General features: G+C 31.7%; 1 protein-coding gene across 1 annotated transcript; it reads right to left on the bottom strand.

Annotated features, from left to right (window-relative positions):
- Positions 1-8,297: 8,297 nt before the first annotated feature.
- Positions 8,298-11,659, bottom strand: LOC114190144 (protein SMAX1-LIKE 3-like). Its single transcript, XM_028078926.1, has 3 exons — positions 10,218-11,659; positions 9,769-10,000; positions 8,298-9,660 (listed from the first exon to the last, which is right to left on the bottom strand). Exons 1-3 carry the CDS (start codon positions 11,402-11,404, stop codon positions 8,521-8,523), a joined length of 2,559 nt encoding a protein of 852 aa, XP_027934727.1. The 5' UTR covers positions 11,405-11,659; the 3' UTR covers positions 8,298-8,520.
- Between the last annotated feature and the right edge of the window lie 264 nt (positions 11,660-11,923).

Here is an 11,923-nt window from a genome sequence, read left to right as displayed (position 1 = left end):
TTGCGGATAGACACTATCCATATCCAATTTGACCGGTTGTCATTTCTAATTTGTAAGATATGTTTTTTTCCTTGATTTAATTGATGTACATGACCTCCGAAAAAGTATTGACATGAAAGGATAATAGAATAAAGTTAAAATCCTTTAATGGATTTTTTTTCTTTTATTCGTAGAGAAAAATAGACTAGATTTTTTGACGTGGAAAGGTAATTTATCCACCAAGTGAGGTTGATTCTAGAATTGAATAACTGCTTTTTGTGTGATCAATTTATATTTATAGGTCTTTTTTACATTAGTTGAAGTATTCAAAATAAATAAGAAATACAATCGATTAATGCATATTTGTCACTCAACTAAATATTACTATATATGCATATATAAATGTTAGTTATACGGTTGCATCTAAATTGATTGGATTGCATATTGTTTTAGTTGGATTGAATACGATTTGATTGGATAAGATATTATTATATTATAATATATGCATATCGTTCCCCAGCTCGATTAAATTTATTTAGAGGTTTTATTATTTTTTTTAAAATTATTTCTTTCGTTCCTAGTTTTGTAAGAAAATCTTAAATCGATCATTTTTTGTATGCATCTCAATTTTCTTTTTATTTTGGAAAATTTGATGTAATTAGTAATATTTTATTAACAACGTTAAAGAGGTATCATGTGTCAGTTCGTTGTTTATTTAATTGTTTTTAATTTTTGACTATTTACTTATTTTAAAAATTTTTAAATAAAAAATTTGTCATGTATCAAACTGATATCGTGCACGTGACAATGACAGTGACTGTGACAATGACCGTGACAGTACCACATGTCATTGTCATGTGTCATTTCTATTAAATAGTTGTATATTTTTAAAATGTATAAAATTCAATAATTTTTATTCAAATGATTGAGAGAGATGAAATTGCACAATTTTAAAATAATTTGAGATTAAATTGAGGCAAATTAAAAAAGATTAAATATGTTTTTGGTTCCTTAACTTTTAGTGAAGATTGAAATTAGTCCATGTTAAAAATTTTGGCCTAATAGAATTCTCTAACTTTAAAAATGCATGAATTTAGTTCTTTTAACCAAATTTTATCAAGTTTTTTTGACATTTTAAACATGTTTCTCAGCGAACATTGAAGCAGACATGTGTTAAACGTGTAAATAACTTAAATACTATCATGAAACGCATTTAAAAAGTCAAATAAACTTAAAAAAATTTGGTTAAAAGAACTAAATTCTTACATTGATAAAGTTGGAAGACTAAATTGGACCAAAATTTTGAAGATGAACTAATTTCCATTTTCAGTTAAGTTAATGATCCAAAAACATATTTAATCCAAATAAAAATTAAGAAACCAAATTGAGACTCCTAACGTGACAGTGGCACGTGGCACTGTCACTACCATATCACACTATCACTGCCACGTGGCATGACATAAACTTGACACATAATTTTTTTATTTATTTTTTTAAAATAAATAAAAACAAATAAAATTAAAAAATAAAAGAAATAAAAAAAATCATGAAATGACATGTGACACTTCTTTAAGAACAAATAATTGTTTAAGAGCAGAAATGGTATAATTAAGAAGAAATATAAATATTCTATTATTTAACTAAAAAACTCAAAAATAAAAAAAGTTAATGTTGTAACACAAATGACGTCTAACTATTATCCAACAAATGCACTGACTCAATTATAGCACAACAAGGTTGTATCCACAAGGATTTGATATGATAAAGTAGTAATTTATAATCTACTTTAAGTTTGGCAATAAAACAATACAAAGGTTGGTTTTTATAAAGTGAAAACATGTTTGAATATAAACAAGGATCATTGATGTTGATTATTGCCCATGATCCTCAATAGATTACATTCTTTATCTTAGTGTTCTTGGAAGTACTCTTAGTTGTAATTCTAACCTCATGTCTATAGCGCTAGTGCAGAAATTGATTTTTACCTCGCCTTATATGCCTCGGTTGTCCAGGAACCGAAGCATATAATGGCGCGGTGGCATTTTTGCAATTTCAGACAACTTTTATGCCTCGGTTCAGCTTAACCCGAAGCAAAAGAGAGGTATATGCTTCGGTTCGCCAAAAACCGGTGCCAAAGGAGGCTCATATGCTTCGATTACATAGACCCGAAGCCAAAAACCCACTAGTCGTTACCTCTTTGGCCCCGGGTGGGTCTGAATCGGTGCCAAATAGGGCTATATGCCTTGGTTCAATTAATAACCGAGGCCATATGGTTTAATTAGGACACCAAATTCGCGAGCCCCCTTTCTCTTCTTCTTCCCCGCGCCCCTCTTTGCAATAGTACCCTTTCTCTTCTCCCTTTGGCATGGCTGTTTCAGGCGCGGTGGTGATGGTTGGATGCGCTGCTGCCTGTGTTTCTTCTTCTCCTGTGATGTGGCTGTGCGACGGAGATGGTGGAGTTGCGGTGGCTAATGCAGGTTCCATGGCTCGTTGACGCTGCTGTTGCAGGTTGTGTGTCGCGGCGCAATGAAGCTTTGCGTGAACGTTAATGGTGCAGATCAGTGTTGGAGCGTTGCGGAGAATTCGTCTTGCTCTCGCTGCTGCAATGGAGGTGTTGGTCGCAGTTGCAGATCTGCGCAGCGTTGATGATAGTTCGAATCTGGCTCGCGTGCAGGCAGTGGATCTGTGTTGATGGTGAACATTGCAGGTGCTGCCTTAGTGGTTGCAGGTCCAGACATTGTTGTTGCTGTTGCGGTGCCGGAACTCGCGGTCACGGTGGTGCTGCTGAGCGTGACGCCGGCGAGGAAGCTTAACACTATGGCTCCGGTTCATTTAAAACCGAGGCATAAAAGGAACTCTATGGCTTCGGGTAACGACCGAGGCCAAAAGAGGTGCCTTTAGGCCTCGTCCCAATATGCCTCGGTTCCAGACCCAAGGCAAAATGAGAAAAATAACCGGGGCAAAAAGCCCTTACTGCACTAGTGTAGTATTACAATCTAAGGGTATCAGACGTAGGATGTCCCTATCTAGGTGAAGGAACCCTTGCATTAAGACAAGACTCTTTAAATCAACTAAAGTCGCATATCCATGTCTGGTATATGCTAAGTATTAGGATATTTGATTGGATCTAAACACTAAACCAAATGTCTTTATTATCTAGTGCTGATGAAGTATGATAAGTGATCAAGTCATCAAATTAAATAACTAACACGTAAAGACAAGAGCATAATATATATCAAACCAAGTGCAGTATACAAAGTTTAGAAGTTACATCCAATCCCAATTAGAAAGAAGTTAGCTGCTCATAATGATGTATACAAGAAGAGTATGGAGTAGCTTTCCTTCTTTCAAAGCTTACAAGAGATATACAATATAAACTTAAGCCATGGAGTTAATTTTCTATCATTTTTGCTTAAGTGAGACAATCTATAAAGAAATCAACATTTACTCTCACTTCCATCTTTGCTCAAGTGAAAGATTTTTGCTCAATAAATATATATATATATATATATATATATATATATATATATATATATATATATATATATATATATATATATATATTACATAATATGATTACTAACATCAATAATAAATATTTATATATAAATTTATTAATTTGTTAATTGTTATATACTCATGTATTCATAAGTGTGTTTTTTACATGATTTTATACGCTTTGGTCACTTAATTTTGCTGAACCTTAAACCTTGAATTACCAAATTATCACTTTTTGATTTTTCAATTCTCAACTTTTCAGTTTCAATGAATTTTCAATTTGTACTAATTTTTTTTTCAATTAAATACAAAAAATAAAGCCTAAACAAATTTCCCAATGGACAATTTTCTTTATGTTTGAGTCATACATATAAATAAATAATTAAATGTATTTATATTGTTGTCGAAAATTTTAATAAACCTTAGGATATAGAATTGAGAAGTTCCACAATCTTCGGGAAAAAGGAAGGTATAGGTTTCTTGTAAGGTAGGTAAGGAACTTCCCTTTGGATTAAATTATAGAAAATTTAAAAGCTTAAAGATCAAATTTTTATTTTATGTTATTTCTTTTGCCCTTTTTGTCTCTTAAACACGAAGGATTAAATAATTAAATTTTTTGGTTAATGCATGCTAGTAATTATGATAATTCGTTTTTTTTTTTATTCTTTTACAAGTTAAAGTAACTTAAAGGGCGATTTTGAAAAGAAGAAAGAGGAATTATACTTTATATGTGGTAGATTTTTCCAAATTAGTTGAAAAAAGTTCTTATGATACATAGTAAAAAAGTGTCGAAGAAATGCTCTGGTTCAAATCATGTAACAATTATTGTCCACAAATCATATTACAGTGTTTCTTTCACACAGTCTTCTTTTACTAATGCAAAGATAAATAAATATTTTAATATTTAGTTAAAGACTATAAAAATTAAATTCAAATGAAAAAAAAGTTAAAACTTGTTATTATAATTTTTGTGTTGACACAATGGTGTAGTTATTACACCGTTGAAGTGTGAAAAACATGGTGGTGTAAAAATGGCATTAAGAGATTTGTTCATGGCGATGTGGCTTACAAGGATATGAACAAGGTACCGAAGAGTGTATTTCACTTAAGACATTATGACTCTGTTTTGTCCTTAAAAGTGATATTTAAAAGTGGTTTCACAAAAATTATAACCTTTTATATATATATATATATATATATATATATATATATATATATATATATATATATTTATTGACATTTAGTTCTACCAAAATAATGTGTAGAAGGTTGTGAATGATAAATCTTGTAAAAACTTGTAATGACATTTTATCTGAAAGTATTTTATTTTGAACTTTCCTTTTATTTTATGCGCTCATTTAAAAAAAATAATATATATGAATTATTTTATCTATATATTTTCATATTTTATTAATATTTTTAAATTACATACTATACTAAATACTACAATTAATAATTAAATTAAAAGTCTTTTTACTCAATTATATTCTTATCAAGATGAAAAATAAATCTATTTTGGCATGTATTGTCCAAATTCATCTCAATTTTGATACTAAATACTAATACAAAAATAATTTTTTACGTCTTTGAATTTAAGTCTGACATAGAGGTAATTAACTTAAAAAATATATGCAATGACATTGTTATAATTATTACGACATTATTTACGTATGTTAGTTGGGAATTAGACTTAAAATGTGATTTTTTACGTTTGATATCTCAAACAATACATAAATTTATTAATTATGTGTAGACATTAAACATAAAAAGTCACATTTTATATTTGGTCCCAACTAATAAACTTACAAACTTTTTACCTTACCTTCACATTTTCGTTCTCGCGTCATTGTTTTCCCTCACCAGTAGAAAGACTCTTGTTTACTTCATTAGTGATCAATTTATACAAATTTAGAGATCAATTCTTTTGGTAGCTTATGTTAGTAACTAATTATAGAACTATTCACTATAGTGATTAATTTAAAAACTATTTTAATTATCAATAATTTTTAGTTTATAAATTAATATTTAAATTAATCACTGTAATAATTAATTATTTTTTATCACAAAATTTAATTACTAATATGAGATTTTCTTAAAGTGATAGCCCTCTGATACCCTAAAACATGATTTGAAATTTTATAATATTTAATTTCTTTTATATATGCATTTCTTTTATTTAGTAAAGAAGAGAGGGTACTTTTGACAATTTCCATAAAGTACACCAGAGAGCACCAAAGGAAAATATTTAGTTAAAATTCTTGTAAGGTTATTTAGGTACATCAAGAATAATAAAGGACGAGGTGTCCCAAGCACTTACCTTCACTCATGACTCATGGTTGAATGGCTAAACATTTCTCAACATCGTCTCTGCTTTGACTCAAGGAACATTAGTACGGAATGGTTGTCTCGCTAAGTTCAATACACAAAAATGTCACAAAATGTACGAATTATGATTTAGTCATAATATCTTCAACTTTTTTGTTCTTTACTGTTTTTCTACCAAACCTTCTTTTTTTTTCTTTCATTTTCTTTCCTTAATCTTTCTTTTATGGCTACTACTATACAAATGAAACATTTTATTTTAATTTGAATAAAAAACATATTATATGTTCATGCATGGGAATTAAGATTCAATACGAAATCATGCATAAACATAACATGGACACACTCATTTATTACTTATTCTCTATAATTTGCTTGGTATTTGAAGTATTAGATCCTGATGCATGAGCTTTAAACGAATTTAACTTTTGACTTATTGATTGTGAAAAGTGCTTTTTTTTTATGTACTTTGAGAAGTTAGTAACCCTTTTCCTTTGCTGAATGCTTACGCTATGAATCATTCTTTGATGCATATACCCTTTTGACAAGTCTCATTTCCTTAAAAGACTTGTTTGAACTGTCTATAAGATAAAGTGGGAAGGAATAACATATCTCATGTGCCCACTTACGTGGAGTAAATAATCTTAGTTTAGAGGTTAATAATGAACACATCTTAGTGGTTTTATTACCAAGACATAGGAATAAGATATGTTCCTAGTATGTTTAAGACTTGTTAAAGTTCTTGTACTCTTCCTTATTCACTACTGTTATCAATAAATTAGATTATTAATCAATTAATGAAACAATTATCCACTTATATAACTATTTTTAAATTTTTTTAATATATTAATTATTATCAATAATTATTGTTAAGACACTAAGCTAATTTATTGCTAGACAATGAATGAATTCTATGTCGTGCTTTGTTTCGGAAAATATTTTTACTTGCAAAAAGAACAGGACAAACACATTACAAAATGAAAATGATATTTTTTAGCTTAATCAAATTTAAGTTTTTCATAAATTTAGGTATTTTCAATTAAATCTATATTAAAACTTTTTGTTTTATGGAGAATTCAAAATTTGTTTATTTTCATTTAATCTTTGTTGTTTATTTTTTCCATTGATTGAATGATGTGGTATCATCTATGAGGTTTTGTGAATATTGGTTAATGTAAAATGAAAGTGACCTTTAAATTTCGTTTAAAACATATTAAATAATGATGCCATTATACTTTCTTTTAAGAAATATACTTTAATTCTAACTCAATTTCATAAAACTAACTTCCAACACTCTTTACCCTTTACATTGAGCTATACAAATTTCGTGTATGAAGCTAAACATTAATGTGTGATCTGATAATGACCTGATAACAGATAAAATAATATGTTCAACAAAGAACAAATTTTGTTAGGATAAATTTTAACGATACTTTGATATCATATTAAAAAGTGAATTAGAAATTTAACTCAATCTCACGTAATTACTTTATAAGATAAAATATGAACCTACTTACATACTCTAAAATGACTTTATCTATCTAATAATAGATGTTAACTTCAAAAACTTTACGATGATTTCACATCATCACTAAAATTGATCATGAGACCGTTATTGTTCTCATTATTGATATAAGTATATTAAATTAATCACAAAATCCCATATCTTTTAACATGTAAAATTAAATAAACAAAACGATCTAAAATAACCGCTAGATCCCCTAGTTAATAAGAAATTTAAAGGAGATATACACAATTGAAATTTAAAAGAAATTATATTAAAAATACCCAAAATTTATGTGGAACTTAAATTTAATTAAAATTTTCTTATTTTTAATTTTTAACCTGTTTTTAAAATATTTAAAAAAAATGTTCAACTTTTTTTAATTAAATATACTTAAAAAAAACAGAAAATACTAAAAAAGAATTATTTAGTTAATAGTTCGAAATGTCTCTTGGCTAAACACACAAACATTATCAAGAAGGTAGTTTTTATCTTAGACACTATTTTGTTTTTCAACTTTTTTACTCTTTCAATCACGGATCTTAGCATAATAAATCTTATCTTTATCAGCTATTGATTTTTCTCATATTGAGGATAATTTTTATCAATATAGATTACATATGAGAACGTCGTAAAAGACATCATTTTTTTTCTGTTATTCAAACGCGTGAATAATTAAAACTGTATTAAATAATCAAAATTATATACGCCTTCACATGCTGAAGCACTCTGAATATCTAGAAATATAATTGGAACATTTTTTTTTTAACTTTCTGTGCATGCTAATTAAACACCAATGGTTACATACGATCATACAATTAATTTGCTTAAAATTGGAACTGATCTTTAACTTTCTGTGTCACGCTTAAACGCCAATGTTATATATGATCATTGATTTATCCATTTATACATATATATTCAAAGTAAGAATGCAAATAAATGATAAGATTAATGAAAATGCATAATTTATTAACATAAAACAATAGGCACACTATTGCATGAAAAATTAAGATCAGATTACTTAAACATATATATACAGATGCATCCCCTAAGTTTACCACCCCCATTCAAAAGTTAAAATTAAACATTAAACTGTACCTATATATATTGCTTTACTTTCCCTCACCACTGTCTAACTAAGCAACACTAAACAAGTGGAAAATATATGTATGCACCCAAAAGAAAAAAAAAAAAAACATAGAAAACTATTTCTCTATTCATACATGAAACTTAATTTGCTTATCCACTAACTCTGCGATCTCAACAGTGGCTTCATCTAAATGCACATTTTTTTGCGCATCAACTTCAATGGCCATGTTCAGATCCAAAGAAAGGCATGGAGTTTTCTCTTCTGAGTTATTCAGATTCTCTTTTTCCATGTTTTCATCAGAAGATGGAGAAGTAGTTCTTGCAGGAGCTGAACTAAAGTTTTCACTGCTGAAAATGACAATGGCATCCTTGAGAGGCACAGATTCACCACAAGGAAGGGTTATAGTTCCATTTTCAATAGCTTTCTTCACACCCTTTTTCGAAAAGTGATCAACTTGGTCCAAATCTTCCATGAAGAACACCCTATGAGGATTCTCATTCACAGCTTCCCCAAACCTCTGAAGATAACTGCCTCCAAACTCATCTCTTGGTCTTTTATTTTTGGACTCCTCGTTCGTGGAATCACCACCAGAAAAACTGCTTACACCAATGGGGACAAAGTTGGTGTAAGAGCCAAAGACAACTTTAGCTAGCTCTTTTGAGACCGTTTCTTTTGCTCCAGAATCCATACCTTGAAAGAAAAACCAAGTTTCTTGTCTATCTTCTCTCTTCACCAAGTGATTCTCTCCTTTTCTCATCCCTGACCTGCAAAGAAGCACAGTGCTTGCAATCTCCTTAGCCGTTTCTTTATTTTGTGGAACCATTTTCTGCAATGCATCGCTGAGAATCTTTAGATTCTCGTCATTGTGCTCCTTGAACATTTGAGTGCTATCCAAACCTTCCGCTGCCTCACTTGAAGAAGCAGAATTGGGACTAGAATTGGGATTAGACAAAAGATCTGGCTTAGGAATGTTTCTCTCTGGCATGAACATTATCAAGTTTCCTTCATAACACTCATCACTCACAGTAGTCTCAGTGTATAACTGACATTCTTTAGAAACTTCTTTTGGTTCAGAAATGACTGGCCAATTTAGGTGTGTAAGATTGAAGCTAGATTTTCTTTCATGTGAAGAGGCTGAAGTAGGGGATGAAGGTGAAGGTGAAGATGAAATGAACAAAAATTGTTTTTCAATATTGGAGGGATAACCATGTGCTGAACTGCAGAATGAGTTCCATTTCCTGCAGATTTCCTTAAGCTTAGCATTTTCCTGGTTCAAAACAAAAACACATAAACATGTCAAGACTTTTGCTCATAAATTAATACCTTATCATTGAGTATTTTGAATGAAGAATGATTAACTAATTGTGATAATTACCTGATCATCCATCACGTGACTTCTCTCTTCCTTGCAATTTTTGAGCCATGTTGGCAAGCTGGTAGTGCAATCTCTCTTGCTTATAGTAATACTATTGGCGATGCTTTTAGCTTCTTTTTCAAAATTCAATGAGCAATCTCTGCAGCAAGTTAAATGTTTGCGCACTTTGGCCCGTTCTTCAAAAGATTCGTCCTTGAATGTTGCCTTGCTTCTCTCCTGAACTTGAAAATCACTGAAACAAAAGAAAAACAAAACCAAAGTATATATCACTACGAGGCATTCACTTGTAATAATAATAATAGCAGTAAAAGCATTCCAAGCAGAGAAATGTAGGAAATTAAGTGTGGTAGTAACCATAAGAATGATATATATACATAGTTAAGCCTTGACTTCTAAACTATATGAAACTATACAGGTAAAAACAATAAAAATGATTTATAGTTAGTTACCTATCAAAATTTAAACCCAGGCTCAGGCTACCAACTGGAACTGTGAAAGGGTGAAGATCCCAAATAGTTTCAAGGGAGGGGTGACATGCTTTGCCCTTCATGTATGTTCTAAAAGTTGCAATCCCCATAAGCCATAATCTACCATTCTCCCCATTTCCACTGATTAACTTTTTAAGCTCCATCACCATGTGCTCCACAGAACTGTAGCAGTTTGTTCTTTGCTCACAATAACTTGACCAGAACTCAAACAACCACTTGAGATCACCCAAGTATAGAATAAACCCTCTTCCCACATGACTTTTTACCAGGCTTCTAAGCTCTAGCAGCTTCCTTTCAACCTCCTCCTTGCTAATGTTCCTGAAGGAGAAAAGAGGAAGACTCACAAATTGCACAAAATTCCCTCTCTCCAACCTTTGCATCACTCCCCTAGCTACTCCCTCAGCACTAGCAAGACTCTCCCCAACAATCACCGTGTTTCTCCTCTTGCTCACAAGTGCATTCAAAGCACTGGTTACATCATCTACACCAGCAACTTCATCACTAACATGGTCCATAGATTTGATGAATGAGCCCCCAAATTGGCTAAAAGATCTTGGTGGGGACGTGTTGCTGCCACCAAGAACTTGAAGTTTGGTGGTGTTTTGCTCGGAAGCTTGTTCTTGTGAACAAACATCCATCGAAACAGCTTGTTCAACCCTGGTTTTGACAAGGGCACTTGAAAAACCAGCTTCTCTCATGACCCTGCTAATGCTAGGGTCATCAAGGATAGAGACTATGAGCTGCTCCACCTCAATCTTCAAGGCCAAAATGGGTTGCTGCTGGTTCTCAATGGATCCACGGCGTTGGTGAGCCTGAGCTCGCTTGAAGGCTGCAACCAAGGCATTGGAGAGTGAGGGAGTGGTGGAATATGAAGCACTCAGAAGAGGGCTTGGTGTGGAGGCTGGTAAACGGTTGAGGGAAACATTGAAACAAAGTTCTAAAGCCTTGTATTGGAGAGGATGAGAGTGACATTGAAGGCAAGCTTTGCGGAGAAGGCCAGTGGAAGTAGCAAGCATGACAGTAGCAATGTGAAGAGGTGTCACTTGAGCATGTCCTCTTCTTGTGGCAAGAGTAACAGCTTGTTTAACTAGGGTTGCAGCCTCTGGTGTCAGAGCTTGTAGCTGTATGCTGCAAACTCCTGCTCTCATCTTTCCAAAACTTTGGTTAGAGAATTTGGAGTTTTGATTAAACCTAACTTGATGGATCTCAGTATTTTGGTTATGGTTGGGAGAAATAACTTAAATGGGGTTTGGTTGGTTCAACTGGGATCATGAATTTTTAGTGCTAAGATAGTGGTAGTATGAGGAAGATGCAGATATATATTTATATATATAGTGGTAGCTCATGGTAGTGCATTTGAGGACACCAAGACTAGTGTCTGCGCCATTGATATGATGAGGGTTTTGTGCCTTTCTTGTTGCCGAGGGAAATTTTGGCTTTGCATGTGAAAGTGGATTGCATGTGATGCAACTTTCTTCTCTCTCTCTCTCTCTCTTTGGTATGTATGTAAAAGTTATGTGGATTATCAAAAGCTGCTTCTATTCAATCTTGTGGTACTATAAAATATGTTGCAAAGCAACAAGGTAGCTTTAATCACAGTGAATGGAATAATTGCTTTTGTGACAAATAAGCTCAAAACTTGATGATGGAAAGACAAAGAGAAAAGA

Source organism: Vigna unguiculata, chromosome 7, assembly GCF_004118075.2.
Source record: "Vigna unguiculata cultivar IT97K-499-35 chromosome 7, ASM411807v1, whole genome shotgun sequence".
Taxonomy (NCBI): Eukaryota; Viridiplantae; Streptophyta; class Magnoliopsida; order Fabales; family Fabaceae; genus Vigna; species Vigna unguiculata.
The sequence above is the reverse complement of the archived record's forward strand: the minus strand, read 5'-3'. Positions and strand labels throughout refer to the sequence as shown.

Bases quoted from the DNA above. Each gene is read 5' to 3' on its own strand.
- LOC114190144 (XM_028078926.1), bottom strand. From the start codon at position 11,404: ATGAGAGCAGGAGTTTGCAGCATACAGCTACAAGCTCTGACACCAGAG. The intron at 10,001-10,217 runs GTAACTAACTAT...CTTTTGTTTCAG, and splicing joins CTGGGTTTAAATTTTGATAG to TGATTTTCAAGTTCAGGAGA. The intron at 9,661-9,768 runs GTAATTATCACA...GTTTTGAACCAG, and splicing joins GTCACGTGATGGATGATCAG to GAAAATGCTAAGCTTAAGGA.